At 37.3% G+C, this 18,381-nt stretch overlaps 1 protein-coding gene across 2 annotated transcripts; it reads right to left on the reverse strand.

Annotated features, from left to right (window-relative positions):
• Positions 1-230: 230 nt before the first annotated feature.
• Positions 231-17,925, reverse strand: LOC129257831 (mitochondrial mRNA pseudouridine synthase RPUSD3-like). 2 transcript variants are annotated; one of them, XM_054896243.2, is made up of 8 exons: positions 17,240-17,925; positions 14,259-14,409; positions 13,039-13,146; positions 12,572-12,606; positions 11,543-11,592; positions 10,231-10,363; positions 8,932-9,077; positions 231-4,936 (listed from the first exon to the last, which is right to left on the reverse strand). In XM_054896243.2, the coding sequence occupies exons 1-8, from the start codon at positions 17,499-17,501 to the stop codon at positions 4,721-4,723; spliced, it is 1,101 nt and encodes a 366-aa protein (XP_054752218.2). In that variant the 5' UTR covers positions 17,502-17,925; the 3' UTR covers positions 231-4,720. The 2 variants fall into 2 exon arrangements, with proteins under 2 accessions (XP_054752218.2, XP_063952443.1); XM_064096373.1 differs by having other exon boundaries at positions 2,292-4,936; positions 17,552-17,748.
• Between the last annotated feature and the right edge of the window lie 456 nt (positions 17,926-18,381).

Here is an 18,381-nt window from a genome sequence, read left to right on the forward strand (position 1 = left end):
CTAGACCCATTTCCCCATTCAAAGTATGATCGATGACGTCCAGATAGTTTTGTTTACAAATACATGTAAATCATAAATCGTATTTAGCGGTGAAAGATCGATTGCCAATTTGTATTTATAAATTTCAAGGATTCAAAACTATATAAACCAAATTTCAACATATCATAATAATTTTTCCAACAAAACTTAACAAAAAATATCTAAAACTTCTAACAAACTTATTTTTATTTGAATTTGTTACTTTTTTAATGAAATATACACCTTACAAATCTTATAATGAAACAATGATCGTGTTATAAGTTTCCAGAAGAAATTTGGCAACGTCAAAGACCGAATATGGTATTTGACGTGCATTAGAAGTACTGGGTAGCAAAAGTCGAATTAAAAGAAAACTAGTGATGGGTTTGTGATGCCAATCGGATATGTTATTAAACAAGACATTATATCTTTTGAGACGTTGAGAACACCAAAATCGGACGAGTGGTTTTCAAGATATTGAGCCTGAAATGGACGCTCTCTGCAAGTCCCAGGGGCCAGGCTCATTCGCGATTGCACAGAAAATGTCTCTAATAAGAGTGGAACTCTCAGGATTTTTGTAAATATCTTCAAAATGATAAGGATTTTCGAAATTTGGAATGTGATTTCTCGTGATATTTTGGAGATACCATATAACGATGGAAAGGAATAACCTTAAAAGGTAAGGCAAACCTCAAAAAATGTAGCTTTCTAACACATGTCGAATGAAAGTCTTACAGTTGATCGTCGAGTGGTGTAAAAGTTGAAATTGCATATCAGCTGGCTGGGCAGCGCGCGCGGATTTCGTGCGCGCGTACTTGAAAGGGCTTATTTTGTACATAGCCTATGGGAGTGAAACAGCCGTGCATTATTGCGAAGGAAGAAAACACACTGAATTTTATTTCCTCTCTCTCTACCAATATATGTAGGCCTAAATAACAATACTCTACAGAGTCCCTGGCAATACTTGCACACCATGATCAAGGCGAACCTATAATTAGCAGAGCTATTAGAAGCCATGACAAAGAGACATGGTGATAAGCAATAAAAAGCTTATCTTAACCTAGAACCAACTTACTTCCTGCCCTATTTATCCAATGTGTATCATCAATCTGGGGAGCGTTTCATGAAAGGACTTGTCGGACGTTTTATCCGACAAGTCCCATTTTATCCAACAGTTACCATAGTAACAAGTACCTCTCAGCCAATCAACATCAGAGAAAGATGTCAGATCTGACAACTTGTCGGATGAAAATGTTGATGAAACACTCCCCAGTTGACCGTGTTGATTCATATAACCCATCTTCATTATTCACTGACACAGTTGTATTTATACAGCGCTTAATTTTTGTGTGCGTTTCGAAGCACTTTCATTTATCTTTACCCAGTCATCGGATCCTGGCATGCCTGCAAAAATAAATGCACTTTCTCCACTCCCTGGGGAGCATTCCAACAAGAGTCGACACTCATTTCTACTAACCAGAAAAATGGAAATATAATTAGGAATAATAGGCATTTATATAGCGCCATCTATCTAGAAATATTCAATTCCGAGGCGCGTTGTTATTATTATTATTACCCCGGCTTTAGCTCAAGCTGCCTTTCAGCGCTTATGCATTCACGGAATTAATCCTACCGGGTACCCATTCACCTCACCTGGGTTGAGTGCAGCACAATGTGGATAAATTTCTTGCTGAAGGAAATTACGCCATGGCTGGGATTCGAACCCACGACCCTCTGTTTCAAAGTCAGAAGACTAATCCACTGGGCCACAGCGCTCCACATCAATTCTAATTCTGATTTCGTTGAATCATTCACAAATGTGGCATATTTCAAAGCTGCCAAAGATCAAATATTGATTAAAAAAATGAAAATCACCAAGAATGCAGACTATTTCTAGCATGTTTTGGAACTTGAGGAATTTTTGAGAGGATCCTTCAAAGATTCCCTTTGTAAGATTTCTGAGAAATCATCTTCAAAGCTATTTCAAGTATGTTCCAACGTATAGACTTCTTCAACATCTCCCGATGAAAGGAATATATTAGTATACTCTTCAAAATGAAATATAATCGCCCAGAAAGCACTTTCAAATACTAAGTAAAGTAGGAGAGAGGCAATGGCCTACAGATGGGAGGCTTCAGAGTTTTGGGGGCTTTGCCCCCCCCCAAAAAAAAAAAAAAAATGTTCCATGATCAAAGAAAAAAAGGGAAAAGGAATTAAATATGGTATTAATTTAAAATGGCAATTTTTTTTGTTAACTCAGGTGGCTTGCAACTTTTTGTACATTTCTCCACGTACATCAATGTTGTACCTTTTTGCCTCACTATGGCACTGGAAAGGGGGGGTACCCATTTTTTCATAGAAGAATTGTTAGATATTAGAGAAGAGATTAAAAGGAGGCAAATTTTCAAACATTTGATGATGTGTCGTTAAATGTTACACTCTCATGGAAAACCAAACTTTCTCATCATCTCAGTTCGCTTTGTCATGCTACTGACAAAACAAAAACAAGATATTCAACAAATTGTTTTCGATGACCTACTAAAACTAAATTATCAAAACTGCCAGTTGCTATGTTGACTTGTGGACTTCCTTCTTTCGCAACTCCATTCATTTTGCTTTTGAGCCCAATATCACTACATTAATCAGTTGTAACTGAAATACTTCAAGTGCCCATCCGAATGAAAACTGATAACGGCAAGTTCTAAAGCCTCTGTTGGCGAGAACTTCCTTCCTGAAGTTCGCTTTCATCCAGGAAGTATTTATGGTGCGAGTATGACAGACAAATGGTTAAAATCACAATGAGAAATTATAGTTTCCTTTGACTCTTTGTTAGAAGGTCATAAAATCTTCAATGTGTTTATCTTTGCTCATCTTGTGATACAAATTATGTCAGTAGTACAGTACAGCTATCAAGATAACCATGATTTATAGAACAAACTTAAAGGTCCCGTCATATACTGGCATGGAATAGGTAAATTGCCACTTGGTCTACGACCCGCTTCATCTACTTTCCATTTGGTCTCATGCCATTTGCTCTAATCCTAGTTCATCTACAAAATTCCCCCTCATTGCCATTTAGCCCACTTGCCATCTCTCCTTTCCAGGGGCCCCCATTTCATGAAACTTGTTATACTAACAAATTTGCAATAACAATTTTAAGCTACTGAAATCATTTGCTTTGATTGGCTGATAGTGAATTTGTTCTAAAAAGTGTGATTTTTTAATTGTAAAAAAAATTGAATTGGTATCGAGACAGGCCAAGGATCAACATTAATTATTTGCTGGTGGCCCACCTGGGCAACTAAAATTTAGCATTTTCATTAATGGTTGCCCAAGAAAATTTCTTTTGGCCCTAGGCCACTGATAACATTGAGCCTTGATGTGGGCTTTACCCATTTTATCTTTATCTATTTCCATCTACATAATTAGAAAAACTGTTTATGAACCAAATTTTCATTTGATAAGACTAAGTGGGCATTAGACCATTTGTGCATTAGACTAAATGATAATTTGAGTAAAGTGGTACATGTATAAGATTGAGTAGAGAGTAGATCACATGGAAATCAGACCAAATTGTTAGTAGACTAAGTGGGTTTAGCCCATAAGGTGTTAGAATAGCTGAGAACTGAACCAAATGCTTTTAGAGGCTGCAGACCATGTAGGGCCTACTGTCTAATGATACCGTCTGCATTTGTCTAAAAACATGTCATCAGATGAACGGTATGGCCACAATTCAATTTAAGCATGCAACAAGTTTTGAATTGCTGGCACTATCAGCCAACATCTTGATACCTCCATGAACCAGTGGAAGAATAAATGAAATAAGAAAACTAAACATACACACTCATTTCTCCGACAGTATGATGACAATGTCTGACGGGGTCGAAAGAAATAACACTCCTTCAAAATCTTGATTATTTTTTCTGCTCATAAGTATATTTCTAGTAATGTTACTTAATCTGAGATTGAAGCAATCAATAGAGGCAACTAAGAACGAATAGAGATCACTAATTAGAAGAGTCTTGCATCTATTTCCAAGCTTTTAAGAAGGAGGGGAAAATGCAGACCACTATACTGCTCATACATGTAGCTGATGGGCAGGAATGGCATGCATCAGACCACATCATCTACGACCCATGAGGTAGAACATGAAACCTCAGGTTCTACAACACCTCACACCTCTTTGTCCTATGAAAATAGTTCTGACTGCTTCCCAAGCCTCCCTTGGACATAAAAATAGCTGTTTTACATCCCCAAAATTCCAAGTTTCGTCAGAGCTCTGATGAAGTGCAATGGCAGAGGTGCTTTGATGGTAACGTCCTGATGACTACCACTTTTTCCAATGACAACAGTTCCAGCTGATTTCCAAGACTTTCTTGAAAATTCACGTGGCAGGAAAGGACAGCTGCTTCAGATTCCAACAAGCCCAAGTTTCTTCAGAGCTCTACGCACAATGGCAGAGAACCTTGTACACGTATGGTAACATATTGATGACTACCACTTCATCCAATGATAACAGTCCCAGCTGATATCCTAGCCTCTCTTCAAAATACAGGATAGCTGCTTCAGTTTCCCAACATGCCCAAGTTTCTTCAGAGCTCTGGTGAAGTGCATTGGCAGAAGCGCTTCTGATGACCAGCAAAACCATTTTGTCCAATGACAATCCTTCTAGCTGATTTTCTAGCCACATTTGAAATTTCATTCACCTGGCAGAACAGGACAGCTGCTTCAGTTTCTCAACAAGCCCAAGTTCCTTCAGAGCTCTGGTGAAGTGAATTGGCAGAGGCGCTTCGATGGCAACGTCCCGATGACCAGCCCACTCTGGTAGGACCACGCGATGAAGGTGAAGGAAGAGTGGAAGATAAGACACCTGTTGGTTGGTCATGGAGAGGGCCTTTCTCATACCTGGTCTCAGAACCTGCAGAATATAAACACAAGACATCAAGAGACATTTGTGGTTAGCTTGATCAATTATATCCCTCCAGTTTTCTGCAACATCCCCCTACAGTGATCACATAATAAACAATATCATTGGGAAGGTTAAAATTTGGCCCTCCTTGTATTTATCTTAAGGTGGAAAAAATTGATTCTTAGCTACATGTATAAAATCATATATCTATGTGCATCTTAAAGTGACTTTGGTGATGAATATTTTGTTTGGAAATAACATTGAAAATGTAAGAAAATTAAAAGGTGCCTTAAAAAAAAAAATGAAGAAAATGATGCTCAATGACTAAGATCACCCAAACACCCAGACCTGGGGCTTGTTTCATTAAGAGATATAACTATTGTAACTTTGGCAACTACTATGGTAAAAGGGCTCAACAGCCAATCACAATCAAGGTTACCAAAACTTACCATGGTACTTGCCATGATGGCAAAGTTACAATTTAGATTTTTATTTGAAACAGGAACCAGGTTTTCATGTTCACAATTTAAAATGGTTAAATCAAACATCTATCAAGAGATTGGCTATGGTTTATTCAAAGGAAATCATAAACTCCTCTCACATCTTCATAAGCTTTTTGACACACTTACTCCTTGGAATGTAAGGATCATTATCAACTGAAAATTTTGTGGGATTTAAAAAGCATTCATGTTTATTCAAAAGTTAAATTTTAGAAGTGCAGACATGCCCCCCTCCCCTTCATACATGCAGAATTAGAAAGTTATGGGATTACGACCAGTTCATTAAAATATAATAATATACATGTAGCTCTATCTGGGTAGCGTTTTTGAAGGAAGTGATTATCACTGACAAGCTCCTGAAATCCTTGAATTTGATTTGGCTGAGAGAAATTTGTTAAAGGGGAATCCAACCCAAATAAAAACTTGTTTTTATAAGAAAAAGAAAAATCAGACAAGTTGATAGGTGAAAGTTTGAACAATATTGGACAAACAAGAAAGTTATGATTTTTTAAAAGTTGTAAATATTGGTAATCACTATACCCATGGAGACTTCAAATTGGCCGCATATGGGATGTCATAGTGATGTAAGGCAAGGACTACTCTTCCATGTACTCCAATACATATTGTGGCTAAAATGTCATTTTCCCAAAAAGTTTTATTTCAAATTATATTTTTCTTTCATCATGAGGACATAAAACAATATACCTGGATTATATTTAGATTACTGCCCCAGGGGAATGGGTACTTAGGAGAAAACCACAAATCCCTGATAATAAAGTACATGGCCTATGGGAAAGTTGTCCTTGCCCCTTGTCATAATTTACTTACCCAGTTGCCAATTTTAAATCTACATACTATTAGTGATCTCAATTTAAAAGCAGCTATAACTTTCTTATCCCTTGTCCGATTTCTCTCAAACTTTCGCCATTTTATTTAATTTATTTTTCTCCTTCCCAACACAACATTTTATGGCAAAGGCTGGATTCCCCTTTAATAAAAAAGAAGTCGCAAAGCATAAATACTTCCTGTAAACAAGAATGTCACTTAAAACATTTCAAAATCATCTAGAATGGTCCCTCTCCTATAAAACAAAGATTTTTTAATGGCCAAAAATGTGTTGAAAAAGTCTTAATCCAGATTATGGTTTCAAAAGTTGCATCCCTGCCTGCCCAAACCTTTCTATTGTACCACCACAATAGACCAGTTCGTAGTTACTTTATGGACAATTTTGGTCAAATGACCTTTCATTTCTTTCATTGAGATAGGCAGATTTCAAAGCAAGATATTATGTAAGGATGCCTTACATAGCAGGATGAAGAAATTGAATAGACCAGGTGACTAGAATAGCACACCATTGAACACTCTATGAAGGTATTTGTTGCATTTCTACTTTGAATGCATGTTATAGCATGTTGTACAATGTACTTGGCAAACTGTGAAATACCGGTCGTTCATGGACAAATTGTTTTTTGTGGATGTAAATGAAAAACACAATTCAAAAGAATATATGAATAATCAAGACATCAAAGATGGTGCTTATCTCATTAAATTTTAAACAACCATGTCATTAAAAAAAACCTTCCTCTGATCATGCACAGAATCTTCTGATCATGCGCAGAGTGGAACTACGAACTGGCTTATTAGTGTAAGAGAAAACCAGCACTCTTGTTTGTAGGTAGGGCTGTAACATGTAACGTCTACTTATTCCCCATCAGAACCTAATGTAATGACATGTGAAACCTTACAAGCATACATTAATCTTTGATTTCAGGAGAGAATCCTTTTTTTTAACCATACAACTTGAACTTCAAGATAATTTTCTTGAAAACGTACAAAATCGTTTCCATAACTACAAGGTAAAAAAATAAATGATTTCAAAACCATTGATGTCATGATGCAGTAAGGTACAAGGGAGAATCTAAATAAACATGTACAGCTGCATTACTTGATCATAACCTCTCAAGTTGAAGCAATTTCTCAGACCGAATATGTAAAGAAAATCCGAATTGGGAAATTTTCATCTACATACATGTATAACCTATATACCAGGGGTTCTCAAACTACGGCCCGCGGGCCGGATCCGGCCCGCAGAGCTTCTCTATCAGGCCCGCGAGACTGCTGTTTTTTTAATCACTTTTAAGTCACAATATGAAACATAGCTCAATATGATTACATTGTGTATCCATGAAACCGTAATAAAAGTAATTTTTTTTTTTAAGTATCCAATTCACCCTGGCCCTTTCAGGTTTATTTCGAGTCTCATCTGGCCCTTCAAAGGAAAAGTTTGAGAACCCCTGCTATATACCATTTTTATACCCCCTTATTAGACAGGACGTATTATGGTATCACGCTCGGTGTCCGTCCGTCCGTTAACTTTTCCTTGTAAACGCGATAACTTTAGTTTAACTTAACCTAGGCTCATATAATTTGGTGTGTATGATACTAGCATGGATCCCACGAAGCCTATTGATTTTGAGGTCAAAGGTCAAGGTTGCAGTGACATGTTTTCATCTTACCCTTCTGAAGTCCTTGCAAACGCAATAACTTCAGGTTAAGTTAACCTAGGCTCATGTAATTTGGTGTGTATGATACTAGCATCGATTCCAGGAAGCCTATTGATTTTGAGGTCAATTGGCCTTCCTTTTTTTTCTCAGCCTCCATCTTGGTATTTGTTATGATGTGATTTTTGCTTTAACACATAAAACGCATAGACTTTTTACCGCAGAGCAGCTGTTGCGTTCGCAACAAAAGTTGCGCGACGTTGCAATTTTGTCATGACGTCATAGAATTTCAGACTTTGGCTTAGCCATATCGTCTGACTTGAGACAAATGCCTTAAAGTTTAAAGAATATTGTTAGGGAAGATTTCTTAGACAAGCAAAATGTTAAGACAAATTGCTCAAACTTAAGCAAAAAGCTTATCTCGAATACGGGCCCAGGTCTATACAATGCCTTGTTATGCAACACCATCATTTGATAAATGTCAGTGCTCATCTTAATGAAAAATTGCAAAGGTTATTTAAGAAAAGTTGATCATTCATGAGCTAACAGTGAACTGGCTTATAGCCAACTCAACTGAAAAAAAATCAGAGCTATAGAAAAATAATCCACCACCATTTGATTGACATACACACATATAATAAATCAATCAGGACCACCACTCAACTTATGGAACATTGCTTTATGAAAGATTACATGATTTAACCTATAAGAAATGTAAAATCTGGCAGAAAGTTGTCACCCTCTCCAAAAACATGAATAATTCTGCCAGCGAGAATTCTATATCTCCTTGCTTAGCCCACATCTTTAGATTGTGATTTTTATTCAATTCATCATGTCACAGGACTGCAATGTTAAACAGGCTCTTTCTTTTATCCTATGTGTGAATACATAAATAAATGAATGACAAAATCATAAATAAATAAACAAACGAATGAATGAATAAATAAATTAAATAAATAAATAAAATAAACAAATATATAAATTAATAAATAAATTTACAAACCTGGATGCCATGGGTAGCTAGTGATTTATGAGGATCCATGAGGACGGGATTGCCAAGAATTGTCTTGACCTGACGCGAGTACGTATGGTCACCTAAGATTGGACATAGTTCGTTGGTCATCTGGACCTGAAGCTGATGCCTTCTCACTGCAAGTAAAAAGAATATTGAGGAAAGATGTTGATATTCAGTCGTTCTTAAAGTCGCTCTTAGCTTTATGAAACACTCTCCAGGAGTCATGCTAGAAGCAGCGGGGCAGACTGTTGACGAGGCCGCTTACCAAAAGTCTGCCTCTTTCCTGCAAAAATCCTTCACGAAGCTTTTCATTGCTTATCCTCACATTATTTTCATCATAGCAAAAACAATCAGGAATATGGGAAAGCCACAGAGAATTAAACATTTATCCCAAGCGAGTGGTTGTCATCATCATGCAGTGTGGAATTGATAGATATTGTTAATGTTATATAATATTACATTACAGTGCAAAAGTTTGGTGATGTGCCTTCTTCTTCTGCTCTAGCTCTCTATTTTATTCTTTACCTCACCTCATCCTTACCTTCTATCTTTCTCTCCCCTATCGCTTTCTACTTGTAGTTCTGGGTCAAATAATTGTTCTCAATTTCATATACAATTTTCCGTTATTAGATGTATACCTGAAATTTCCATCTGCTTATGTTTAGAATTTGTATTATCCATTCGTATTGTATATATGCTTGTATTTTGTTTTATGTTCATATACAGGGCCCCCAAGTACAACAGTATTTGCCAAGTACAACAGTATTTGACTACTGATGGGGCTACCCTGTTTAAGTTATATGTAATGAATAAATAAAGACAACAGTACACTCAACAACCTGGATTCACTGCAGTTTTCCCCTTTTCCTATGCGATTAAAACCTCAGTTAATTAAACACGCAGTTTTGGGGGGATCTCGTCGCTATTTCTACTAGTAATCAATCAATCAATCAAGTCAGGTAGTGTTCTGACATCCATGGACAAGTTCTATCCAGCGGCTTCCATCCTTTATTAAATTAATAATTTATTGTATTTCATGGAGAATAGTATCAATATCTGTTCTCCAATATGTTCAGAGAGAATCAATAGATGTTCCACCTTTTAATTCTTGGGATTCATTGTTCAGTTAAACATTTCTTTCATTTTTCAAATCTCACTTGGCGCATGCCATCTCGGAAAAGGTTGGCGAACCTCGAGGAAAGGTAGGCCTCTTGTGATAACGAACATTGGTTGAGCATTGTTATTGTGAAATGGCAAGGTGTGACCATCTTCTATTCGACAACTCACCTCTTAAAGGTTGAAGCTCTACAAGTGCACAGCCTAGTTCTCTGTTCTCCCTGACGACTCTATACCTGGTCTCTACCGACCATACATCACCATCTCGGATTTGCCTCCCAGAGGGATCATGTCTTACAACAGTCTGACAAAATAAGGACAGAAAATAAGACGGTTATGATAAAATTAAGACGGTTATCATAAAATTAAGACAGAAAATAAGATGATTACCATCAAAATCAAATCTATCAGGTGATATGGGCAATTCCATAAAATATGTACGTCCGACCCCCTATATATGGGACCTTTATGAAATTTTCTGTCTCTGATTTCTGGTTCTTTTGAAAGTCTGTAATGCTCTCAAATGACTATGACTTGGTCAGTTTATGAAGTGAAGTAAAACTTGAGAAAAATGGGGTTCGGACGTACAAAAAGGTTGATTATTTTATGGAATTGCCCATATATATAGTGGGTGTTACAAAAATATGTTTGCAATCAATCCTAAATTTACAAGGGGGTAATCGAAATTGAACTCCTCTCCCCTGCTCATAAAAAAAAAATTAATTTGGTGACCCCAAGTCCTCATTACACTGTGAGTAGTCTTCTGTAGTAGTAAAATCTGGGGTATGTTAAACTGGGATTAGCTCCAGAAAAGAAAGAAAGATTTTTTCATCCTATTGTGAGCTTTCTCCTGCTTGTAGCAATAGGTGCCAACAGGATGTGCCAAAATATGCTAACCAGATATTCAAAGGAGTCAAAATAATAACCTTTTTGACTATTTTAACTATACACACAGACAGTATAAAGGTGTGATGAGTTAATTCACACACAAGGGTGCTTGATTAATGCAAACAAATCCTTCACAATTAAACTAGGATTCTAAGGCTGAACCAGGATCTAAGAAACAGAAAATTTCAGAGAATCAGAACATTAAAATTTTTTTATAAATAGTAAAACTGATTACAAAAACAGTACCACTGAGGAAAACCATGGATCTACTAGTAGGTCCATTGGAAAACCAATGATTGGGAAAAACCAATGATTTTTCAGGGGGGGGGGTCTTCATGAATGGATGGATGAAAACTTGAGAAGAGATTCAAAACATTTGTCTTGGTCTTTCTAACCATGTATTTTTCTAGCAATGAATATGTTGTGAGGCTGGGGAACAAAGTGTGAAAATTATAGTAAACTTTGAAGCCGATTTTTCTCTGAATGGGTTTGCACCATCATATGGGTGATACGACAGTTCGGACGACCGCCGACGATATATCAGTCCCAAGAAAACCAAACCACAATCCTATTACCATCAATGATTAAACCATACCATGTTAATTCCTCCAATGTCTTCAGTCCCAAGGTACATTTTTGAAACACCTGCATTGATTGTTGTAACACAAAAAGAAAAGAAAAAATTATGAATACAAGAAAATGTCAGTGGGCAAGTGACACAATGAAATATGGACTATGAAACCATGGATCGACTTCTCTTGGTTCACTATAACCACACACAAAAAAAAACACATAGAAATATGAAAAACATAACTTGAAAATATTCTGTCACAAGATGGGGCTCTTCATTAACAGAAGAACCATATTAACCGCTTTCTGTTTGTATCATGGGTTATGATAATCTTTGTTCAACGAATTTATATTATGATTTATATTATTTCTTTTGTTATATTGCTATATACTTCATTTTGCATGAGTACTGCTTTATTTACTATGTATATGAAAATGTAATATTGTCATCTGAATAAAGGCTAAAATTGTTTTTTTTTTAATTAAAAATATTGAATGTTTCTGAGGATCATGCTGTTCCATAACCATGAATTTCAAAACATGGCATGTATCTGTCATTAGCCCCCCCCCCCCCTGTCTCTCATTCCTTTTCTCGTTTCATTCACATCCAAAGTATCCTTACAATAAAATATTCAAAAAATTTCTACCAACTGAACTTGATGTAAACAACAAATTGAATGATATTCATTTTGGGTGTAACTGAGCATTGTGGCATGGACCTGTGATTATGCTAAAAGTGGAGGTTACAAAATGAGAAATCTCTTTCAGATGGCGACATAAAAGGTCGGTCCCTTGATGTAAATAAGTATATAATCTAACCGATTCATGGCTGTTATTAAAAAACTGAAACATACGTACACGGGGGTACACCTATTTATGATTGGTCTTATATTTTTGCTGTTTTGACTTTTGACCACATTACACCGATTGACATGCTTCTTAGCAGGGCAAGTTAGCATCGCCTATAAACAGTGTGAAATTTCTAACAAAAAACCCTGCAAAATTACAGATTACACAGTAGTTATCACTCAGGACTAGTACTAAAATCACTTACCACTTTTCTGTTCTGGTATTCCACACACAATGCACCTGAATGGAAATAATACACATAAAATTGGTTTACATGGTCATATAACATTATGCATGGTATATTTCATTGTTCTGATGAGAGCATTCAATGATAAAAAAAATTGTTCTCGTGTTTATTCATTTCAAAATATTATCAAAGATTCTGGTCTGAATATTCCTTTAGAAATGTAAGATGGTAAATATATGTCTCCAGATGCTGAATAATCTTTGTTTAAGATTTGCCTGCAATTTATAACTTGACCATTACCCGGTATATATTCAACCACAAAAAATTGCCAAATAACAAATGATCAATACGGTACTTGAATTTCATATTAAATGTTTGTCACATTAACAAAGTTTTTGATTGATCTGATATATTACAACACTCAAATCGTTCATTAGAACCCCTCCCCCCCACAAAATTGTATTCCATTGAAATGCAAATCTTACTGGTAAGTTTTGATGAATTGTCTTCTATTTCTGGCCTCCTTGATTTTATCCTGAAGTTTTCCAGCAGCCATTTTGTTTTCTGTCAACAACACAAGACCTGATGCTTCTCTGAAAATGGTATAGGAATGAAAAGGATTTAAGGTTTTTTATGCAATATGGTTCTTCTTTTCACAATATGTGTGGTAACATATATATTAGACCACTTTATGTGTGGTCTAGTGGTTAGAGCATTGGACTCAGGTGTGTGTGTGTGTATTTGAGTTTTGTCAGACGTGTTATGATTATTTACGTCTGGGACCGACCTTTAACGTCACCATCCGAAAGACGTGACCAGGGCTCGAACCTCTGCATCAATTTGTAACTTCCCCACAGCTTGGATTACAGGCGCACGCCACAACGCCCAGTTGTGAGGATGTAATAATAATAATATTCCGCATTTATATAGTGCTTAACACATCGGAACGACGTCTCTAAGCGTTTTACAGATATATTATTACCCCGGTCATCGGATCCTTGCATGCCCGCATACAATGTATGCACCTTCTCCACTCCTGTGGAGCATTCCAACAAGAGTTCCAAGACTCAATTGCTAGGCATACTACATAGGCTTTCGCATCCTACCGGGTACCCATTTAACACCTGGGTGGAGAGTGGCAAATTGTGGATTGACGCCTTGCCAAAGGACGCTAGGCCATGGTGGGATTCAAATACACGACCCTCTGATTACAAGGCGAGAGTCAGAAGTCAGAACCGCTACACCACGGCACTTCACATGTGAGTTTAAGCCCCCCCTCAGCTATTATTGCTACATGTACTTTTAACTAAAAAGTACAGAGACTAATTTTTGTCAACAAAAAAAGGTCATCCACTATGTGACGGATTCAATGAGACGTAAAAATATTTCCTGTGGAATTTCTTATACCAGCTTGAGGATAGCTGCACGAGTACTTCAACAGAAACTGTAACAGAAAATCCCATATTGAGTTTGGGTAAAACAAAATATAATTCTTCAAAATTGGAGCTTGTTATCTGATTTTTTTTAAATAAATTAAGGAATACTAGGAGATTACTAAATCTGACTTGACATTCCACAATGAGTATAATTCAATGACAAGTGATGTAATTACGCCCAGATGTTATGGTCATAAAGCATATTAAATATTTTTTCTTTATTTCATAAGTTTCTACAAGTCTAATGAATGTCATGAAATGACTCATACTTCTCAAGACCTTGTGCTATCTCTATGGAGGGGCAGTCTGTGATGTCTGCTATATGTGACATCATACTGCCAAGGGTCAAAGGTGAAGAGGAGTCATTTCCTCTTCCTGAGACACCCAATCCAGGAGGCTTGTTGATAGCTACAATACCATCTGAGAAAAAAAAGAAGAGTTTTAACAATCAATGGTGAGATTGCAATTGAGATTGAATGAAAGTCATCAATGTGCATTCTTCTTCTTCTGGAAACAGTACAGGCCACCGTCTGGTGTATTGTCGTACTGGTGAAGTGCAGTGTGCAAGTGAATGTCTGATAAATTTTAAAGATTGCTTACAGCGTGCAAGTAAAAACAACCACCATTATTAACGGAGCTGGGTCTTTTGTACCTCTTGTTAATAAAAGATGTGAAGAGAAGTACAATTGACTGTGCTTCGGGGGGAGGGAGTTCAAAAGTCTTATTGAAATAAACCAAATTCAGAAAATAATATAATATAGAGTAACTGCGTCGGTGCGCGGCCAAGGATTGGTGTGCGGCATGTTAAGCAATATTCCACTGAAATCACCAACACACTCTAGACATGTACACCACACATGCTCACTCGCACACTACAAAATCTTCCGGTGACATGTGCAAAGTCTCGAATAAAAAGTGAAATTTTCTTACCTATATCACCATATCTCGCGTCAAAAATGTCACACTTGGTACTTCTTAACATCGTAGTTAAAGTTGAATTAAGAAGGGGGTGAGTTTCCATAAATATAGGTTCTACACACAATATATAGTATATATAAGTTGTTCAAACAGATAGCATGTCACAAAAATCCTCTGCCTTCTCGATATTTTGCTTTGAAAGTCTATGAAATTAGCCACCTGTCAGAGCCCGAGAGACGAGTGTACAGAAAAGCCACTCGGAGTGTGACGTCACCGGGGGGAATTTAGTATAAGAGGTGCCTGAATGTCATACAGAAATGCTATGCAGAGAGAGAAAGATATTTTACAATTTTTTTTCAAAGCAACTCAAATCAAACAAATAGGACTGATATGTACAAATCTTTACTTTCCCTGTATAAAAAACAGTATGAATAACCATCATGAACTCTTCAATCATGATGTAAGATAGCAAACAGTGAGTTATTGAATGATATTTTCACTATTTCTCATTTATTTTATCACGATGTTCAATCAAGTGAATAGCTGGAAAGTAATTCCGGCGGCTAGCTCAGCTCTCGCTCTCAGCGCGCGCTGAACGCATAATACTAGTACACACAACACCCAGGCATTGAGTGTACTGTTATGGTCTGGTATGTCGACTTAGTTCATGGCCGTGCAGCGATCCCCTGGCGTTTTTTCTTCTTTTCTTTTGTCTTTGACTCCACTTTTATATCCTCTGGATCATTTCCACCCATAGCTCATTCCACAGAACAATCTTGAACCAAACGTATTTCTCGGCCTTCTGAGTTGTTTTCTATATTCAATTACGCTAGGGGTCACCGTCACACATACAAACGCAATTCGCAAGTGAGTTGAAGACAGAGAGATATTATAGTAATTAGTATACATATCTATGGTTGAAGACAACAAGAAAGGTATGCGGTACGGTAGCTCGACAGCTAGCTGCGCCGGAGCGGGCGGCCGGTCGGCACAAAGCAATTCCGCAACCAACTGTGTTTTTTTTGCAAGAGCCGCGTCACACGCGGATAAATATGTCATAATAACACGTCTGCTACGTTATCGACTGGTGAGAAGATCTCGATCAAATTTCATATTATTCACCTTGAAATTATTCCTTTAGGGTCTATGGTATCATTCTGAGGGAATTTACATATTTGGAATAATAGTACGGCCACAAATATTTTAATCATTTCCTCTTTGCAAGTTCTATGGCTCGCAGATACAACTTCAACTGCAGTTATTCCATATGAAGGCGTACGTACGTGCATAGTACACAAAGCGGCACTGCCTTGTTTATATACTACACCGGGACCGAATATACTACACCGGTGACGTCACACTCAAAGAACACCCGTCTCGGTAGGCATTGCAGGAGCGAACTCAGGGAAAATGGGTAGGGATAAATCGTTCAAATTCATTATTTTGAAAAAAGAAAATGGGGGGTCGAATCACCTCTTAGTGTTTGGGGGGTTGTAAGGTTGCTATTAATGTAAATATCTCAATATTTGGAATCGTCTTCTTAATTCAACTTTAAGAATCAAGCGGGTAAAAAAAAGGGAATTTTTCAGTTTTCCTGATGTTTGGGGATTTTGAAAACATGTCCTCACGTAAAAATGTCACTTTCGCGAGCCGATGTCGGCAACCATTTTTTCCCGTAAGTCAATGCTATGATAAAAAAATAATAAAAAACATGAAAAGTACAACACCTCAAAATGTAGGACCCTAAGCGCAGCCGTTGTGTGTACGCTCGCTATTTTGACATGCTTTTGCAATGGAACTGGGCACTTAGCAGCATTCGCGCGCCGTTTAGAGGCAAATTGCAGCTGCCTCACGGAGCTCGCTGGAGCGCCATAGGAATTGTAAATCGTACCGGAGACAGGGTGGCCGCTGACTAGGGAATGTCGCATCCTGAAGTGGTGGTCAATCTTGACCACCGTGATTGCTATCGGCTGATTCTCATGAATCCTCCTTTTTATTTGATATATAGATTAAAATAATTTGTGCAAACCTAGCCTGGCCTTGAGGACTCCGTGATGAAAAAATATCATCACGGAGTCCTCTAGCCAGAGTCTAGGCTAGAAAAACCCTAAAGCGGCCGCACACCAGCGAAGATCTTTAAAAAAAGAAACAAAATGAAAAAGGGAAAGCATGGAAAGGGTAAAAAATGAAATATAATAAAACAATTTTTCTGCAATTAATATTGATTTAGATCTGTCTAGAGAATCTAGTCCAAGGCCAACTTAATAATATGATGAATATGATGTAATTGTAAACAAGGTGTGTCAAAAAGACAAAATTACTGAACACTGACCCTGATGATAAATGATACTCCTTTTCAAGAGGTTGACATTAAAGCTTTCATCTTTCCAATCATTCAAATGGTGTAGAAGTTGTCTGTGATATCTTCTTTTGGCAGTAGACTGAAGACTCGCGGAGGATCCGTCATCTTTCCCTATTCTCCAGCGCCAGCAGGAGGCCACATGTGTCCGACACACAACGGGAGAGTTCCGGCACGTTTGCAGCAAAGGTTTCGCTAGTGGCGCGGACAAGAATATTCGAACGCAGAAATTCATTTTCGGGGTCACAACTTCACTGAAATTACATAGATATGTTCAGAGCTCACCAATGTTATTGAATATTGCAAAATGACTAATGTACCAAAATTGGAAGTACGATTTCCAAGGGATTTCTGTGCCCGAATTGCGTCGTCGAGTCAAGTTCAAGTTCCTCTCATGTGCAAAATAGCTGAATTCAAGACGTTCTATTTTTTCCTTGGTTATGTTTCTTTGATGTTTGAAATGTAGGTCCATTTTAAAGCGATTTACCTGATTCATAATACAATCAATATTTGATAAAAAAATATTTTTAAACAAATTATTTATCAGTCAAATGAATATTCTGCACGATTCGTCCAGTGATTTGTGGAAGGAAGAGGATTGGGACGTAGTGAGTAATTTTAGTGGTCTTGAGAATAAGCTAGACAGCACGTGTGAGCACAAATGAAAAAAAGAAGTGTCAAGGGGGTGGAGAGCCCTTGGATAAGGATGCGGGTATAACTCCGGGCGCATAACTGGGACACCACTTTTGACATATAAGAATAAGGGATAAATTAGACAAGTCGTGGGTTTTGGGGATGGGCAGATTGGGGGCTTGAGATGTTCATCAACTTTGTTTGGCCTAATTTTGTCATAAGCAAAAAAAAAAGAAATACTAGGGATATAGCCCGGGGGGGCCACTTACATTGACGAGTGGATACCATGCGCGACCAAAAAAACACGTCAGTAAAAAGGATGTCCTTTTCACGATAGGGCACGTTACGTACGTAACGTGATAAGGGTGTCAAAAAACACAAATATAATGAAAAAAGGGTGTCTATTTCGCTAGGAAAATTACGTGTTTAGGGTCGAATTTGCGGGAATGATAAAACAAAAGTAAAATGTTTTATAAAGGATG

The sequence above is a fragment of the Lytechinus pictus genome, chromosome 3 (genome assembly GCF_037042905.1).
Source record: "Lytechinus pictus isolate F3 Inbred chromosome 3, Lp3.0, whole genome shotgun sequence".
NCBI classification, from domain to species: Eukaryota; Metazoa; Echinodermata; class Echinoidea; order Temnopleuroida; family Toxopneustidae; genus Lytechinus; species Lytechinus pictus.

Bases quoted from the DNA above. Each gene is read 5' to 3' on its own strand.
- LOC129257831 (XM_054896243.2), bottom strand. From the start codon at position 17,501: ATGAATTTCTGCGTTCGAATATTCTTGTCCGCGCCACTAGCGAAACCT. The intron at 10,364-11,542 runs GTATGGTTTAAT...TTATTTTGTCAG, and splicing joins ACATTGGAGGAATTAACATG to ACTGTTGTAAGACATGATCC. The intron at 4,937-8,931 runs GTTTGTAAATTT...TATATTCTGCAG, and splicing joins TAGCTACCCATGGCATCCAG to GTTCTGAGACCAGGTATGAG.